The following is a 20,147-nucleotide window of genomic DNA, read 5'->3' on the forward strand; positions in this document are numbered from 1 at the left end:
ATGCATTAAAATAGACTTTAGAGTTCTGCTTAGTACAATCTAGGCTCTGCTAAAATAAAATATATAAAGGCTAGGTGTGAGAATTTTAAAAGACTAAAGGTCATTAGAAAAATGAGGAGATAACTTATTTTTAAATTTATTTAAAATCTTTCTTTCTGAATAATTACAGATAACATATTTTTTTCATAGGCATTATACAGTACATTATACAGAATTCATTGTTACCTTAGGAGGAAGCATTAGTATTAACATCTAGATTTACGTTAAGTGATCTGAGGCTATTAGCAGTATAAGTAAAAACTATGTCTAGAAAATCTGCCTTTGTATCTGCAGACATTGGTAATCATTTAATAGCTAGCTGAAATATTTTTATTATTGAGCAGTAATACTGAAATAATAGATGTGGGTTCGATCCCTGTGTTGGGAAGATCCCTTGGAGAAGGAAATGGTAACCCACTCCAGTATTCTTGTCTGGGAAATCTCATGGACAAAGGAGCCTAGTGGGCTACAGTCCACGAGGTTACAAAGAGTTAGATACAACTTAGCAACTAAACAACAACAACAACTCAGGTAATAGAGGCACAACATACAAAATATAAATTTAAGAGCAATTACAGTCATGTTTGCTTCTAGAGGGTTATTATATAAAATATATTATGTATTCATTTTCTTTCACTTCTTTGCTAATTACTAAATCTTTTAGTAATTCTTCATTATGTACTAAATTATATACAGATGCTTTGGTCTTAACCCCAGTTTACTTTGTAATATTTTCCTCTATTTCAGTTTATCCCAGTCTTCATCTAAACCAGATTTGTCCTGGTTCACCTTACCCATCTCTGTTTCCCCAGTTGTTCTTTGCATCTAGTATATTTCCTGAACCAATCTCTGAATGTGTGAATCCACCCATAATCTTAGACAATATTAAATCTTAGTGAGTTCTGTCCTCGTTTTCCCAACAAATTTCAGAGAAGACTCAGATTTTTTGGCATTTATCTCTATTTTTATCTGTATGTTTTCTAAAGACTTCTGTCAACTTTATCTTGTATTTTTATTCACTAATTATTCAATATATTTTAATAAATACCTGACAATCAGAATGTTAGTGGTATATTTGGAGTAGATGTTGGATAAAAAGAATAAGAATACATTTTCTGATGAGAATTAAAAACTCTCAGAAAAATCAACTAGAAGTTATTTTGCTTTTTATTATTGCCATGTGTTAACAGTTCTATACAGTGTCAGTGGCAGAATATTATTGCCAGAAATATCTTCTGTTTGTCAAAGTTCTAAACAATTGCTGTGGTTACCATTGTGTTTCTATTATGCATATTTACATGTATATGTATAATCAACTCCCAACACAAATGAACTCAGCTACACACATTTCAAGGGTAAGCTCACATTGAGGGAATGCCCTCGTGGTCCAGTGGTTAAAACTCCACACTTCCATTGCTGTGGGCCCAGGTTTGATCCCTGGTCAGGGACCTAAGATGCCACAAGTTTCACCATGAGGCCAAAAATAAAAAGGAAAGGGTAGGTTCACACTCACTGGAGTTATTTAAAACTTATAACATTGAGACAATGCAAGCTGTGAGGTGTGACATTTTGTTCATTAAGGGCAAACTTGAGTTCATACTGCTTATTGATTTTGAATGTATTTAAAATTTTAAATTATTTTTTTAAGTAGTTTGTTATAAACCTAAAGAATTCAAGCAAATAATAATTACTCCTCTATATGGAGCTATACTTGAACTACTTCTGTTGTTTAGCAGAGATGGATGTGAAACACCATTCACTCACTCTGGGTGTCACAATACACCCTTGGTGTTGGTTATAAAGATAGCTCTGGTCTCCAGTCTCAAGGACCTTGCTTGCCCTGTTAGCTCTGCCACAGATTCAGTAGCCCTCTGAGATTTGCTCTGGTCTATTAGGACATCATCTGAGAATCTAGATTTCCATATTACCCATGTTAAAACTCAAACTGATCTCTTTCTCCTGTTCTCCCTTCTCTCTCCTCCTCTCCTTTTCTTTCTTCAAAAAAAGCAACTATTTATTGTGTATGATTTTGAATTCTCCTGTTCGGAGTTGTCATTTAGATGCTTTTCTCTGAATTAATTTTCAGACATTAAAGAATCACAGAGAAATTAGTTCTAGATATTCAGACCTGAAATTTGATAGTGAACTATTTATTAACTTCATAGTAACACAGCATGAAGGACAATTTTTTTTATATAATTTATCTTTACATGGAAATATAGTAATGGAAATCATGGCTTCATAATTTTTGAAAGTCAAAATTAAGTACTGAATTCATTTATACCATGAAAGTTTTATTTATTTATTATAAGCATAGCAGATTTAGCAGACCCAAATAAAAAAATCATATTAATTTAGTGTTCACAGGGACATTAAGTTAAAAATAAGAAAAATATCTTTTTATGGTGAATTATTAAACAGCATAACCCTGTTTATTCTACCTAATTGATTTAAATGCCTACATCTTGCTAAATGTCTAAAGAATATATTTTTTCAATTTTTTTCTGAGGTATAGTTGGCATATAACATTAGTCACAGGTAGATAATGTAATGATTTCATATTTGTATATACTGTAAAAGGATCACCACAGTAAGTCTACTTAATGTCCATTATCATATATAGTTGCAACGTTTTTTACTCTTAGCAACTTTCAAATATGAAATACAGTATTATTTATAGTCACCATGCTGTCTGGTATATCTCCATGTCTTATTTTATAACTGGAAGTTGGTCCCTTTTGACCCCCTTCCCCATTTCACTCACCTACCACTAAAGAACACGGTTAATGAAATCTTTCAGAATAAAATAGTGTGGAAAAAAATCAATTAGTATTTAAAACAAGATTGCTTTTATCCTATTATGTGTATGTTGTGTTGTCTTGCATTTAATTAGTAGAGTATTAAATTTGGAAAAGGCTATTTTTAGGTCATACCAAAGCATATTTCTAAAGAATGCAAATAATTCATCTAAATCATATGACTAATGTACAAATCAGTGCTAACATTTATTGAATACAAGTTTTCTGGCCTTTGCTAAGCACTTGACAAAATGTTTTCCATTTAATCATCAAAATAATGATATCTCAAGGCATTTATCATATTTTGTCAATGAGAAAACAGAGACTTGGAGAATTAAATTGCCTTTTGTAAGTCATAGAGAGAAAATTGACAGATAGGAGTTGATTCCAAGCCTGTATTATTTACTGTTGGCTTGCACGCGTCTGCTCATTCAGCAGAGCTATGGTGTTTACACTGTACATTTAACTGTGAAAAAAGCATTTAATGTTGAAGGACAAAACTGCCTTTTCCCTCCTTAGAAAATTCAAGGAGGAAAGCTCTTGAATCGCTTACAAACAGAGTAAGCAATGACATCAATAAGACACTGCTTATAGTAACCACCAGTCCTGGGTGTTCATTGGAAGGACTGATGCTGAAGCTGAAACTCCAATACTTTGGCCACCTCATGGGAAGAGTTGACTCATTGGAAAAGACCCTGATGCTGGGAGGGATTGGGGACAGGAGAAAAAGGGGACGACAGAAGATGAGATGGCTGGATGGCATCACCGACTCGATGGGCATGAGTTTGAGTAATCTCCGGGAGTTGGTTGATGGACAGGGAAGCCTGGTGTGCTGTGATTCATGGGGTTGCAAAGAGTTGGACACGACTCAGCGAATGAACTGAACTGATAGTAACCACCAGTTTTAGTTGGTGATAAAATCATGTTGGTAAATCTGTATCTTATTTTTTCTTTTTCTTTTTTCAGAATGATGTAGGAGGACAACGCAGCCTGATAAACAAATGGACCACTTTTCTCAAGGCCAGATTGATTTGCTCAATTCCTGGAAGTGATGGGGCAGATACTCATTTTGATGAGCTTCGTAAGTCACATGTTTCTTTTCTCTTAAAAAAAAAAAAAAAAGGAGTCTTACTGCCTAATTAAGTAATTTAGCATATATTTTATTTTAGCCCCAAATACCTGATTATAAAGCCCAGGACAGCTTGCCGGAGTGGTACTTACTAAATTCCCACACACAAAAGAACATGGGTGCACATTGTAATGAAGCAATTCCCTTCTTTGTAAGCGCCCTCAAAGTTATGATGGAAACTAAACTGTGGTCAGAAATGGACACTTATGAGCTCTGGGATCCCACAGTCCATCCATTCTTCATGCAGTCTTTTATCTGGAAGAAGCCACCAGCTGTAGATGGGCTCCTCGTTCTATAGATGCCCTCTGCTGGAGATGCCCTGCAGATCTGGTGAACTCTGTCCCTTCTGACTTGCTAGTAAAAAGGATATGCCAAGAAGCATTAGATTCTTCTCTTTCATTTCCCCTCTCTACTCCTCTGAGTGTGATGCTAGAAAGAATTTGTCAGTTGTATATAAAGTTAGTATCATTAGCTTTTACCTTTTGAAGTTTTTTTTTTTTTTTGGTTTTGTCATGCAATGTAAAAATTCTATCATTGAATAATTTTTGTCAGCATTGCATTTACAATATTAAAGTCTATGTCCAATATTCATGGATGATTTCTCTTGCTGTATATAAGCATGCACGCCTCTTAAATAATATTTTAAGGTATATTATTTGCACTGCTTTAGTATGTGTTGAACAAGTAATTACACAAGTAATACTGCACAAGAAATGCACTACTCCAGCTGTTTTCATATTGTTACCAAATAGGTAATTGAATTACTAACAAGCTGGTGCAGTTATAAGAAAACGCCTTGTTTTAACACTGGAGGGTAAAAATAACCCATTTTTATTTTCAATTCTCCATGAAGTCACATACACCTAATAGGAAACAGACATGGAGCTTATCAAGTGAACCATCGCATTTACAGGTGATTGAAGTAAACACCTCAGAGGTTAAATGTTCAACACAATGCCAGATAGCTAGTGAGAACTGGACCTTTCCCCTTAATTTATTTTGTCATAAGGTAATGACTGCCACTGTTATCTTAATTTTACATACTATTTAGAATCTCAGAAATATTGCATTTTTAAGAAAAAAGCAAATGTGATATTGAGAAATACAAATTACAGTGAATTGTTATTTTTTCCCATTAATAGAAGACATTTACTTACTCCCCACAAGAGATGAAAGAAATCCTGTAGTATATGGAGTCTTTACCACAACCAGGTAAGTTAAAAAAAAAAGGCTGTAATTTTTCCAGAGAATTGATCTAAGTATGTAAGAAAATAGTTATATGTTCTCTTTGCCCCTTTCTTTCGTATAAAAATATATACATTTTTTTCATTTTACTTTTTCATATAGTGTTTCCTAGATATCAATCCATAAAATGTCTCTGTTCTCTTTACATCAGCAGAACATCCCTTATACTGACTACCACAATTTATTTAATCAGCCCCCTGTACAGACATTTCCATTGTTTCCAGTCCTTTGCTAATGCACATAATGTGTTGGTGACTAACTTTGTACATATGCTATTCCCTGTAGGAGTGAGTATATCTCTGTGAGCTAGACTAAAATTACTGGATACAAGGGCGCATGCATATATTAATCATAATAAATTGGTCGAACTGCATGACATAGAGGTAACATTAACAAAATACTGTCTAGGCTCTAATCAGGAGATGACACTCGACTTTTAGAATGTCTTCGCATGGATTTATTTGCACTTCCCCTTTACAAAGATGGGAGAGTGGCTATTACTATCGCCACATCATCACTGCTCTACTAACTTAAGCAAAGGAAGTTGGTATTATGTGTGTTTGACTGAAGAAGAGTAGGTAATTACTAGGACAAGAACTGAAGTTGTTTTCCTAACTTCTGCACTTGTATTCTTATCTTCCTTCTGCATAATGCTGTCCTATAATTGTCATTGAGGCTCTGTGACTTCCTTAAAAGTTCTCCTAGCTAGCCATGAAGCATTCTCAAAGAATATTTGGACCTCACTTAATCTTATTTAATGATAACTTTATTTAACTCAGTAACTCACATTTGACTCCGTTCCAAATGCACTTTTATTCTTGTTACTTATTACTGCCTATATTACATTCTTTGAAATACTTTTCACTTTTTCCATAGTACTGCTATCAATCATTATGAATGTATATTGATTGCAGTATTGGAGGAATTGTCAGTGTTGGCACTAGCATTGGACAAGTGGTGTTCCTGCCTCCTTTTGAATAAATTATTAAAATATTTTGTGGGCAACTTATGTCTTCTGAGAATTTGCTGTCATTTAGTTCACAATACCTTATGAATAAACTCAAATGGACTATTGGTTCAGAATATATCAGAAAACAAAATACTATTTAGTTAATTATAAAATATAGGGTGGAAATATTTAAATACAAGGATAGAGAGGATATGCTCGGAAGCTGCTATTTTGAACTCCATTTTTCTGCTATTATAATAATTTATATCTTAACTAAAAAGGTGCAGGAAGAGCATGTGCCTGTAGTTATTCAAGTATTTGAGCCCTGGTTCTCTTGACATCCTTTCATTCACAGAACTTGCTTTGAAGTCACTGTGCATTTCACACACAAGGCATAGATATGTGCCAGGGAAATATAGCCCCAAGATAGTTCTCTTTTTCTACTACCAAGTTTTTGCCCACCCAGAGTGTGAAGTTACAAGTGAGCTCTTTGTTCTTGGTGTACTTGATTATTTTATTTTTAATGCTGCCCTGACGAGTGAGGTAATGTCGGATGCAAGTCACATCCTTGGTCCAATGACAAGATGTAATTAATCCTCAATAACACCAATACCATTAAGCATAATTCCTTTAAAGTATCAAAGACAGATCATGTGATCTTTATGGGGGTCATCATTTCCCTTCGTAGCAGTTAGTTTTCTCCCAGCTGCTTGCTTACCGTCAGATCCCAATGCTTCCCATTAATGTCGTTCCAAGAATTATTAATAATTGAGTTACTTATGTTAGAGAATCCTAAGCTCATTTGTGTAGTGCCAAGCTGAGCCTTTTAGAGTGTAAATGGTGATCTTATTTTTAAGAACACAAATCACTGTAAGTTTTAGATTCAGAAAAATGTCTTTTAATTTCTAGAAATAAAACAAAAATGAAATGTCTGCCAGTGCTAACAATTTTCATCATCAGTTTGAGACATCTGTTGAATTCCCATGGAGCTTTTCTGCTCCTGAATTGGACGTGTCCCCTTCCTGTGTAATCGTGATGAATTTTAAGCATCAGATAAATTACATAAACTCAGAAATCCAAAAAGGGATTAAAGAGATTATTTCAGTGTTTTTTAATTAATAAAAATTATATGAGGAAATTATTAATAGCCAGTATTTATGGACATTCTTTTTTAAGAAAGCAGATAAACAAGATATTTCCATACCTAAATATTCCTTTTTATAAAAGTAGGTAATGTAACTCTTAATTTTGTAAGTTCCTTAGGAGGCATTATGCTATAATAACTTCAAATAAAATTCAAGAGTATGTGAGTAAATGATACTATTTCTTTCATAGTCCTGTCTATCCTCCAGTTTTTCTAGGTGATTCCTATTTGTCCATCAGATATCAATATAGGCGCTGTCCACTCCCTGAAAATTTACTAGAAACCCTTGTACTGGGTACCCATCTGCGTGTATAGTTTACTATAATTACTATAGTTATACTATAGTTTACTATAATTACCTGTAAAGTAACTGTTATCAAACCTTATTCAGGATTATTTGGCTATAAGCTCCTTTAGGACATAGGCCCATTTTGTCTGCAGCACCGCCGGATAGAATGGACCAGCGAATGACTGGATCCTGTTGCTTTCTTTCAGCTCCATCTTCAAAGGCTCCGCCGTGTGTGTGTATAGCATGGCTGACATCAGAGCAGTTTTTAATGGTCCCTATGCTCATAAGGAAAGTGCAGACCATCGCTGGGTACAGTATGATGGAAGGATTCCTTATCCCCGACCTGGCACAGTATGTATTCAACTTAATAATCAAAATATTATTTTAGGCCCATGTTCTCTTCCTAATTCTAAGAAACTATGTTACTCACCACAGCAACATGCACTGTGGTTTTAAAATAACTAATTATTTACAGCGATGTGTTAAAATGTCTGACCTTTACTGGAATTTAACATTTTTCTTTTGAGTAAGAATTATAAGTACTACAGAAAATAATGGGCTGTATGGTAAGGAGCAGACTACCCTGAGAATATAGTATTTATCCTCAAATTGTCTATAGAATTGTCAAAATGATTTAATATCTAGAATGACAAATATTCCAAGTTAGAAGGAAATGCCAAATAAGTATTTATTCCTCACATACAACTCTGCATGTAGCTAGAGGCTTCTAGTCCCTATTTCTATTTTAAAAAGACTATACATCACTTATAATTGTTCATTTAACTTATATTTTCTTTTATTCTGCATTCATTTTTATTATGTTGCACCTTGGAATTTATTTTAGATGTGGAAAATACCTAGGAAGCACTGAGTCCAAAATTCTATTCAGACAGCATAAATCATGTTTGGAACAGAGGTGAAAAAAGTAAGAAATGTGATTTAGAGTTTATGCATCTGTTTAAAAAAAAAAAAAAAACCTTTGTAGTTTAAAATCTGTACATGATAAATGGAAGGCTTTTGTTTTGTTGATGTGATTAAAACAGTTTGTTATGTTACTATTTTAGGACTGGTTGATTGATCTAATAGAAAGAGAAAATGCCTTTTAAAAAAGATTAATTCATTATAACTATTTCTACGAAGAGCACTAAAATAATCATCAAAATCTCGGAAAAGTTACTGATTTAACCCATCTAATTCTAATGAGTTTTATCTTTTCATATGTTTGTTCCTAAAGAGGAAACATCTGGTAGCCAGGCTTTCTGAGTTCTCTTTTCATCTTCCTGTTATATAACCTAATTAAATTGGGGAAACATAGTTTACTACCATGACTATTTTCAATTTCAAAATTCCTTAACATAAATTTATTTCACGGATGTTTTCTGGACTGATAAGAGTAGTCACAACTTTGGAAATGAAGTTTTGCATGCAACATTATGGTTTTCAGTGTTCACTTTTTAATTTTCTTTGAACATCATAGTTGCACTTGCTTGTTCTGTTATTTACTTATTTTTTAGACAGTAACATAGGGTGTAGGCACTCAGGGTGTGCAGGTACTCTTCTAAAGGCTTTACAAATCTTAATGCCATCTTTATGATGACTCTGTGAAGCAAGTTCTGTTGTTATTAATGTCATTTTACAGACGAGATATATCAGACACAGGTAGGTGCAAACTTGCCCAAGGTCACAAAGTTGGTGAGAGGTGCAGCTGAGTTTTGAACTTAGATAAGCTTGTCGGCAGACTCCAAGCTCTTAGTCCTTGTACTTTGACACTATATTAAAAACTTGTCATGTTAAATTATATCTGTTTTCCTCTTGCATGGGAGATCTTTTACTGGATATACATGCTATATATATGTACAGTTATAGGGCTTCCCAGGTGGCCCAGTGGTAAAGAATCCACATGCCAGTGCAGGAGACACGGGGACACAAAGAGTCAGACACGACTGAGTGACTACACACACACACACACACACATATATATAAAGCCCCATATGTATAGGGCTTCCTTTGTGGATCAGATGGTAAAGAATCCACCTGCAATGCAGGAGATCTGGGTTTGATCCCTGGGTGGGGAAGATCCCCTGGAGAAGGGAATGGCTACCCAGTCCAGTATTCTTGTTTGAGAAATCCCATGGACAGAGGAGCCTAATGGGCTACAGTCCATGGAGTTTGAGGGTTTTATTTATTTAGAGGAGGATAGTTAAACTAAATTTCCTCTAGTTGAGAAATATGACATATGCTCATGGTCTCATAGTTTGTAAAGTGAGACTATGATTAAATTTAGATTCACATAATTCTAAATCAAATGTCATTAACCTCCATGCCATTCTGCCTTGAAAGTGATAAAATCAAACAACCCAACAGAACATTACATTGTTTCTCCAGGGATCAATCTGTTCTCTACAAAAATAATGAATTGTTGAAGCCTTGTTTCACTTGTCATTTCTTTTATTGTAATTCAGGGAACACAGCTTACTTTAATCAAAAGCATGGCTGAATAATTTTCTTTCTATGAAATGTCAGAAAAGTGGCTTTTTCACTTAAGTTAAAAATTTTAAATAGATTATTTTTAAAACTACTTTTGCAACTTATATTTTCTCAACCATGTTGCAATTACGATTGAATTCCAAGTTGTTCTCTCAACAGCACCTTCTGTTGACATTATCACTCCAGTAAATACACACGGGACTTCCTGTGTGCCGTAGCTACTTATTTTTTCTTTTTTTTTAGTTTAACAGACTTTTGTACTTCCTGTGATAAAAAGTCAAACCTAAACTCCTAGCCTTACAGTGATATCACTGCTCTACAATGTTAATGAGCCTGGCAACTCAAGAATGCACAAAATTCGCTAATGGAATTCCTTCACTTCAAGTGATTCTTCTGCCCTCTGGTGTCCAAACAAAATCTCTGAATAAATGGGCCTTTTCAGCCATTATTGAACTGCTGGGTCTTGGTAATAAGTTCAAAGTGAAATACAGTATGAAAGAATCCACCAAACAGTGAGTGATAATAGGTCAGATATAGAAATCAGATTGAGATCAGGCCAAAAAACAGCAGAATCTGGGAAAGATTTGTCATAGCAGGAGATTTTGTTTCTTACTTTTATTATTAGAATTTTACTCTGTAGTTTTATTCTGTGTTGATAAGTTTTTATGTGTTTCTTTGTGTGTGTGCTCGGTTGCTCAGCTGTGTCTGACTCTTTGTGGTCCCATGGACTGTAACCTGCCAAACTCCTCTGTCCGTGGAATTTCCCAGGCAGGAATACTGAAGTGGAGTGCGATTTCCTGCTCCAAGGGATCTTTCAAACCCTGGGGTAGAACTTGCATCTCTAATGTCTCCTGCACTAGCACCACCTGGGAAGCCCCAATGATTTATGCATAAATGTTAACTATTAATACATGTTTGTTTCAATGTGAGCTTCAGTTTTTAAAACAGTCTCTTATCAAAAAGGTGAGAAGAAAGGACTTTTTGAAAACAATTTACTGTGGTCAGAACACTTCTTATCAGATTTCTAAGTGTACAGTACTGTATTATTATCTACAGGCTGTAATGTCGTAGAGCAGCTCTCTAGAATTTACCCTGTGTAACTGAAATTGTATACCCACTAATTGGTGACTTACCATTCTTCGCTTCCCCAAACCCCTGGCAACCACTGTTCTATTCTGTGCTTCTATACTTCTGACTGTGTTATATGTATGGGGCTTCTCCAGGGGCTCAATGGTAAACAATCTACCTGCAATGCAGGAGCCGCAGGAGATGTGGGTTCAGTCCCTAGGTCAGAAAGATCCCCTGGAGGAGAGCATGACAACCACTCCAGTATTCTTGCTGGAGAATCCCATGGACAGAGGAGCCTGGTGGGCTACAGTCCATAGGGTTGCAAAGAGCTGGACACAACTGAAGCCAGTTAGCATGCATGAACATGTTTTATATATATATATATATGTGTGTGTGTGTGTGTGTGTGTAATTAAGCAATTTTTGTCCTTCATGACTGACTTATTTCACTTAGTGTAATGTTCTCCAGGTTTATCTACAAGTTGTAGGGTTTCCTTCCGTTTAACACTGAATAATATTCTGCCCTATATATGTACCACTTTAAAAAATCCATTCATCAGTTAATGAACATTAGGTTGTTTTCACATAAGATCTGAAGGGTTGTCAAAAAATTAAAAAGTAAAACTAACACATGATCCGGCAACCCCACTTCTGGATATTTATCCAAAAGAATTAAAATTGGAATCTTAAAGAGAGATTAGCACTCCCATGTTCATTTGCAGCATTATTCACAATAACTAAAATGTACGAAGTTTTTGAACTTAAAACACTTAAGGACTGTATGTTTCACTACTTTTGAACCATTCTCCTATAGTTTTTAAACAATTTCTAAACCTCTAATTTTATAAAAATAACAATTCATTTTTAAATTACATTTTCTCCCAAATAGTTACCATTTTTATTGCTAAATGTTTCAGCTTTAATTTTAAAGATCAAACTTACATGTGAATTTCCCAACTAAGGCTTCATTTTTTGGTAGGGAGCAATAAGATGTAATTATCCATATTGCCTTTTAATTTCATAACTTATTTTTATTATGTGTATTTTGGTGACTGAGAAATACAGTAAAATTCCCATGAATACCTTACACATCAGCAAAACCCATTCTTCCTTTGTGTATAAATATTAGAAAGAGTTGATGCAAATGGTGACCCTGAAAATATCTGAATTCCTTGTTTCAAAGAGATGTTGTTATCATATCATAGGATAGTAATACATAATGACAGTAATTCAGTTTTTAGAGCAGACAGGATATATGCATTGGTGCTTCACTTATTATTAGAATGCTTGCTGAGAAATTCCAACTTTTACATTGGTCCATGTCCTCAACAGCAGGGGTTTGAAATAAAACATGGAATTCATGAGTTCCAAAACTCACCCTATTTTCTCTTCCTGATCTACCTAAAATATTTGACCTGAGCAATGACATATTTCTGCAAAACATTGTTTTTATAGAGCTGGTGATTCTTAGAATTGTATTATCTTCACGAATTTCCTAAATTAGATGTCTTCATGAATCTCCTAAATTAGATCTGAGTTGTAATGTAGACTGGCCTCATAAGGATTTTCTGATTATCTTCAGAGAAAAAAAGGTTTTAAGATTGATTCAAAGATAAGGGTACAAAAAGAGAAATACTTCCAAAAAGTATTCTAAACTTCCTTTCTGTCTTAGACTTGGAGTGCATGTGTGCTCAGTTGCTCAGTCACGTCCATGTCCAACTCTTTGTGACCCTTTGGACTGTAGCCCGCCAAGCTCCTCTATCCATTGGATTTCCCAGGCAAGAATACTGCAGTGGGTTGCCATTTCCTTCTCCTGGGGATCTTCCCTACCCAGGGATCAAACTTGATTCTTCTGTGTTTCCCGAGTCTCCTCCATTGCAGGCCGATTCTTTACCACTTGAGCTACCAGGAAAACCATAGACTTTGAATCTTACCACACGAGATGAAAAAAATAATGGAAGAATCCCCTCACAGTGTTGCCCTGTCTTTTCATTTATGCATCTGATAAATGTCTCAAATTTGGCTGCCATTTCCTTTGAGAGTTCCTAATTAATTTACAGTATGTGGAAATCTTTGGGGAAATTAATTTTGTGTGTCACTACCTCATAGATGCCTCTCTATCATGTTAAATTCACAGTTTCACTTTTTCCCTATTATTTGTCCACAGTATGGTTTTCCACTTACTGGATAACAAACTGTTACTTTATTAAGTGTCGTTAGTCGCTCAGTCGGCCGGACTCTTTGGGACCCCATGGACTGCAGCCCACCAGGCTCCTCTGTTCATGAGATTTTCCAGGCAAGGATACTGGAGTGGGTTGCCATTTCCTTCTCCAGGGGATCTTCCCAACCCAGGGATCGAACCCAGGTCTCCTGCACTGCAGACAGATTCTTTACCGACTGAGCTACCACTTCTAAATTACCAAGAATATCTTTAATTCTAATCCTTCTAGGTTTTTGATTCTGGAAGGGAGAAGCGGAGGCAGAACTAGAACCTGGGCCTCCTGACTCCTGGTTCCTTAATCTGATACACTGAGGCGAGCATATGACAAAACATCTCTCTCTTTTTCCTTTAACTGTATATAGGACATGTTTCTCTGACAGGGTCAGATTCTAACAAGTCAGTTCTAGCTGATTGTAACAAGTCAATCTGTTCAACTGGCTTTCAGCTTTCCTTTCCAAAGGACTAGCATTCGCTTTTAAAATAAGATTCTCCAAATCCCAGACCATTGACTGTGTTCAATCATGTTTTCATTTTTCTGGTATAGAATTCTCTCTAAAAGACAAACTTCAAAAACGAGAGATTTACCTGTCTTTACCTCCAGCTCTTCTAACTCTTAAATTGAATATAGCATCTTTGTTGCCCATATATGTTATAAACTAACTCTCAGAGGAATAAAGGGGCTAGGATGACACCTATTAAATTTGCATGTTTTACTTTATAAATAAAAATCAGACTGCTTTACACATTTAGCTTGTTTTTCCCGTTTTGCAAAAAATGAAAGCCCGGTTCAGTTGTTCCCCATGCCATGTCTTCCCTTGCACGGGGTCATCCCTCTGGTTTGTTTAAAAGGAAATTGCAACCTGTAGAGAAAAGCTCTAAGCAGCAGGGGGAGAAAACTTGTAACAGCTGTCTGGGGCCCACCAAGGGGCCAAGTTCTCTCATTGGATAAGACCCATTTTTCTCCTCTTATCCATTGCTTCCCACTGCACTATTGAAGGCCCTCTACAAACATGCAGATGTGCCAAGCATAACATGATCACACCTAGTCCGGGTGGCAGCCTTCCAGGGAAGATAGATAGGCGTGGAACCAGGGTTCACTGATGCTGGGTTTACCCTTTCATCTCAGAGCTGCCTACCAGGTCCATTTCTCTTCTGCGCTTGTGCTGGTATTGTTTCCAGCAAGATACGGACATTTGAGAGTTTTGGGACTAGCTCTCCTCTTTTTCACCCTTCAAATTTTAAACTTAGAGTTTTTCTAAACAGTAGGTGGAGACACAGATAAGTTCCTTGATTTATTTCTTACAGTCACAGGAGCTAAAGTGATGGAAGTCAGGCAAATGTTAGAAAGCTGGGGCAGAAATAAATTGCCCTGTACAGTATATCCAGATGCACTGAGTCAACAGGTGGAACTTAAAGTACATACGTACAGAGAAAACTTAACTAGATTGTAAATACCTGGGATGTATGGTTGCAAACGGAAAATCTTCTAGGACTTGTGGAAGGAAGATAATTGAAGTTGGTTATTTAGATGGAGCATTTCCCCACACATTCTCTTTCTCCTTTATGGAATTCTTCCCTAGTTTCTATTTACCTGCATAAGATGCTTGGCATCTCAAGTTATTTTTAGATCTCTGTGTGATGCAGGTATATGATATCAAAGGGGAAAATTCCCCTGGTTTTTAACATACTAAAATAACAATATTTGGTTCAAACTGTACTGTCTTAAACCTCAGGGAGTGTCTCTACCAAATCACTTTCATTTGTGAAAGCAGAGTGGAGACGCAGACCAGAGGTCACACACAGCAACCTAGAGGATAAAGATCTTGTCCAAACACTGGCTGCATGCCATGAGGAAAAGCTGCCATATGAAAAAAATACATTTTCAAAGATCATTTTATAATAGGCAATAGAAATCAGATTTCCTTTCTTTTTATTTTTTCTTAGATTTTAATATACTTAAACCTTTTTGTCATAAGGTGAGCAAGGAGGAAAATTTATACTTGTTTTTTGATAAGTGGTCATAGCTTCATTCACCTATACTTTCTCACATTAAAATTTCTTATAATTTGAAAATATGATGTAAAATCTGGCTTGAATGGTACGATATAGCTTTTGAAATATTGGCTACTGTGTGATTGTAACTACACAGTCAAAAGAGCTGATTTTCTTAACTTAGAGAGCTGTCTCAAAGATGTAATGCAGGCAGAAATCTTGAGCATTTGCTTTGATTTTAATGATAGACCCACCAGAAGGCACCACGGGAGTTTTAAGCTATAAGCCCTCTATGAATGGCCTTTGACTCAAACATGCAGCCTGTAATTGGGCAAGAGCTTTGTATCATTTGAGCTCCATATCCACTTTGAGTTACAGCTTAATCTGCTTAATACAGGGTTTCTTCCATTATCTAGTTGACAGATTTCACTTGGCTAAGAGCAAAGTGCTAGAAACAGTGACTAACAATACAGATATAGGTTCAGACCAACAACCAGCTAAGAATATGCTCAGTAAGTACCAAATGGCTAACATTCTAGGACATTTCTAACCTCTTTGGTGCAGATCTGGGACAAGACAATAAAACTGATCAAGAAAAGATCAGTTTCTTTTCACATGCAAGATTTTTATGACAGATAAATATGGAAATCATTAACAGATTTTTTTTTAATTACAACTTCTTTGATATTTCTTATAATTTGGTGAGCTATTACAATTTTATTGCTGTAAATTTAAGGTCAGCGTCATTTATTGTAACTAACTTTAGTATGTTTAGTTCCATAGAATAACCATGGTGAATGCTTTGACTGAGAAGTACAATTTCAGCCTTGACAAGATTCTAATTAGTGCTGGGTATAAACAACTCAGTTCAGTGCAGATTATGATTCCAACTTGTTGAAGAGCTAAAATAGGGAGAAAGCAGGACTTTCTTATAAACTTTCCTTAATATTGCTCATTTTCTTTTTGATGCTTTCATCATATAGCTAAATTTTTTCATTCCCAAAAAATATGTATTAGCCAATTAAGAATTCAAATGTGATAACAACATTATTCTGAGATAAATTACTAAACTATGATAAATAAAGTAGATTTAGTTTGTGGGAGGGGAGATATTTGATGGAAAAAAAGTCAAATATGAAGTAATTCCCTTTTCATATTTTTGGATAGAGGCATATTGAATTCATTTAATTTGTAGCAGTGTAAATTTTTTACTTTTACCACCAGGGGGCAGTGTATACTAACTATTGAATTAGTGGATGCCAAGAGGCACACATGAAGAGATGTTAGACAAGTGAAAAATCAATCTCCCTGAGGGTTTCTCCACAGATCCTTTAGGGAAAGAGCTGCTGAATTGTTGAATTGTTCACAGTAAATTCTCACACCAGTTATGAAAAGCTAAATGATTATAACGTCAAACTATTAAAGCTCTTTTACAAGTAATTTTGTGACATGTTGATTTGTTCCATTTTATTTTTTAACAATCATGGTTTTAATTTAAAACTGAAATTTTACATTAATTAAAGGAAGTTGAAAATAATGGTGTTTATAGATCACTTTCTTTCCACTCAAATTCCATGCACCTTTGTAAAAAATAGAGTTCATTTTGGAAACTTTAGAAAATACAGATAAATGGATAGAATTTAGACATTTCTTTTGAGCTTTAATAAGCAGGATACTTTGTTTTGTAAGGATATCTTTGATGACCATTAGCCATTCCACCTGCCAACAAGTTAAGACAGTTGTCTTTTGAGATCTGAGGTTAATTCAAGAAGAGAACAGTATAAAAGACAATAGAAATATCTATCACAGGGGTTTTATAGTCAGTTTTCTGAAGTTATACTTCCTGGAAGAAAAGATATGGATGGGAATTACCAATTTTCACTTATGCTAACACAACTGAAAAAGACTATTTCAAAAACTGGAGCCCGAATGGACATGGATAAAAGATTTAAAATGTGTGCACTATTAATGTTTCATTGAGGTATAATTGACATATAGCATATTAGTCTCATGTGTATAACATAATTTGATATTTGTATACACTGAAAGAAATGGACCTAACAGAAGCAGAAGATATTTAGAAGAGGTGGCAAAAATACACAGAAGACTGTACAAAAAAGATCTTCATGACCCAGATAATCACAATGGTGTGATCACTCAGCTAGAGCCAGACATCCTGGAATGTGAAGTCAAGTGGGCCTTAGAAAGCATCACTATGAACAAAGCTAGTGGAGGTAATGGAATTCCAGTTGAGCTATTTCAAATCCTAAAAGATGATGCTGTGAAAGTGCTGCACTCAATATGTCAGCAAATGTGGAAAACTCAGCAGTGGCCACAGGACTGGAAAAGGTCAGTTTTCATTCCAATCCCAAAGAAAGGCAATGCCAAAGAATGCTCAAACTACTGCACAATTGCACTCATCTCACAGGCTAGTAAAGTAATGCTCAAAATTCTCTAAACCAGGCTTCAGCAATATGTGAACCGTGAACTTCCCGATGTTCAAGCTGGTTTTAGAAAAAGCAGAGGAACCAGAGATCAAAATGCAAACATCCTCTGGATCTTCAGAAAAGCAAGAGAGTTTCAGAAAAACATCTGTTTCTGCTTTATTGACTATGCCAAAGCCTTTGACTATGTGGATCACAATAAACTGGAAAATTCTGAAGGAGATGGGAGTACCAGACCACCTGACCTGCCTCTTGAGAAACCTGTATGCAGGTCAGGAAGCAACAGTTAGAACTGAACATGGAACAAAAGACTGGTTCCAAATAGGAAAAGGAGTACGTCAAGGCTGTATATTGTCACCTGCTTATTTAACTTATATGCAGAGTATATCATGAGAAATGCTGAGCTGGAGGAAAGGAAGCACAAGCTGGAATCAAGATTGCCAGCAGAAATATCAATCACCTCAGATATGCAGATGACACCACCCTTATGGCAGAAAGTGAAGAAGAACTAAAGAGCCTCTTGATGAAAGTGAAAGAGGTGAGTGGAAAAGTTGGCTTAAAGCTCAACATTCAGAAAACTAAGATCATGGCATCCTGTCCCATCATTTCATGGCAAATAGATGGGGAAACAGTGGCTGACTTTATTTTTGAGAGCTCCAAAATCACTGCAGATGGTGACTGCAGCCGTGAAATTAAAAGATACTTACTCCTTGGAAGGAAAGTTATGACCAACCTAGACAGCATTTTAAAAAGCATAGACATTACTTTGTCAACAAAGGTCTGTCTAGTCAAGACTATGGTTTTTCCAGTAGTCATGTATGGATGTGAGAGTTGGACCGTGAAGAAACTGAGCACCAAAGAATTGGTGCTTTTGAACTGTGGTGTTGGAAAAGACTCTTGAGAGTCCGTTGGACTGCAAGGAGATCCAACCAGTCCATCCTAAAGGAGATCAGTCCTGGGTGTTCATTGGAATGACTGATGTTGAAGCTGAAATCTAATACTTTGACCACCTGATGTGAAGAGCTGACTCATTTGAAAAGACCCTGATGCTGGGAAAGATTGAGGGCGGGAGGAGAAGGGGATGACAGAGGATGAGATGGTTGGATGGCATCACCAACTAAATGGACATTGGTTTGGGTGGACTCTGGGAGTTGGTGATGGACAGGGAGGCCTGGCATGCTGCAGTTCATGGGGCTGCAAAGAGTCAGACATGACTGAGCGACTGAACTGAACTGAAAGATGATCGCAATAGGTCTAGTTAGCATCAGCTGCCATCCATAGTTACTTTTTTTTTCTTGTGATGAGAACTTTTAAAATTTACTTTCTTAGCAACTTTCAAATATGTAATACAGTGTCTGTAACTAATAGCCACCATACATCACCAGGACTTATTTTATAGGTAGAGGTTTATACCTTTTGACCCATTTCACCCATTTTGCCCATATCTCACCCCAACTTCTGGCAGCCACCAATCTGTTCTCTGTATCTATGAACTCTTCTGTTTGTTCCATTGTTTAGATTACACATATATAAGTGAGATCATACAGTATTTTTCTTTCTTTCTTTGATTTATTTCACTTAGCATAATGCCCTTAAGGTCCATCTATGTTGTTGCAAAAGGTAAGATTTCATTTTTTGTGTAGCTGAATAATATTTCTTTGTAATATTTTAGAATATTTTTGAAAGCAAAAACTTGATTTAAATACACTCATGGCAAACTGTATTTATTTATATCTAGATGTGACTTCATGTTGATCCTATTGACCATTCCTTTAATATTACCAGTAATAAGCTTTAAAAACTTTGGAAGTAAATGATAATTTCTCAGGTGCAAGAACAATGTCTTTACTCCCCGCCTCATTTCTTTTCAGTGTCCAAGCAAAACCTATGACCCACTGGTCAAATCCACCCGAGATTTTCCAGACGATGTCATCAGTTTCATAAAGCGGCACCCTGTGATGTATAAATCAGTATATCCAGTTGTGGGAGGACCAACGTTCAAGCGAATCAATGTGGATTACAGACTGACACAGATCGTGGTGGATCACGTCGTTGCAGAAGATGGCCAGTACGACGTGATGTTTCTTGGAACAGGTACGCTAGAGCCAGGTTACGCTTTCTTTCACATGAGTTTTTCATTATTAGACAAACAAAAAATTCAGAAAAGTCTACTGGTCAAAATCAAAATGAGTAATTATTAGTTCATACCTCGTCAATATTTTTTTTTAACTTGCATAACAAGTGCTTTTAATTGACTATCATACCTATCTCCCAGTCTCCATTAGAGTTGTGTGAGATTTCAAAACATATTTCTATATTATAACTGCAGTGTTCCTGCTATAG

At 35.8% G+C, this 20,147-nt stretch overlaps 1 protein-coding gene across 3 annotated transcripts in view; it reads left to right on the forward strand.

The window, feature by feature from the left end:
• Positions 1-20,147, forward strand: part of SEMA3D (semaphorin 3D) — a 222,540-nt gene that overhangs the window by 173,489 nt on the left and 28,904 nt on the right. For all 3 annotated transcript variants that reach the window (XM_043871916.1, XM_043871915.1, XM_043871914.1), the window contains 4 exons: positions 3,804-3,918; positions 5,109-5,178; positions 7,800-7,944; positions 19,676-19,898. In XM_043871916.1, the coding sequence (XP_043727851.1) occupies positions 3,804-3,918; positions 5,109-5,178; positions 7,800-7,944; positions 19,676-19,898 (553 nt within the window). The remainder of the gene's footprint in view (positions 1-3,803; positions 3,919-5,108; positions 5,179-7,799; positions 7,945-19,675; positions 19,899-20,147) is intronic.

This window comes from Cervus elaphus, chromosome 18, assembly GCF_910594005.1.
Source record: "Cervus elaphus chromosome 18, mCerEla1.1, whole genome shotgun sequence".
NCBI classification, from domain to species: Eukaryota; Metazoa; Chordata; class Mammalia; order Artiodactyla; family Cervidae; genus Cervus; species Cervus elaphus.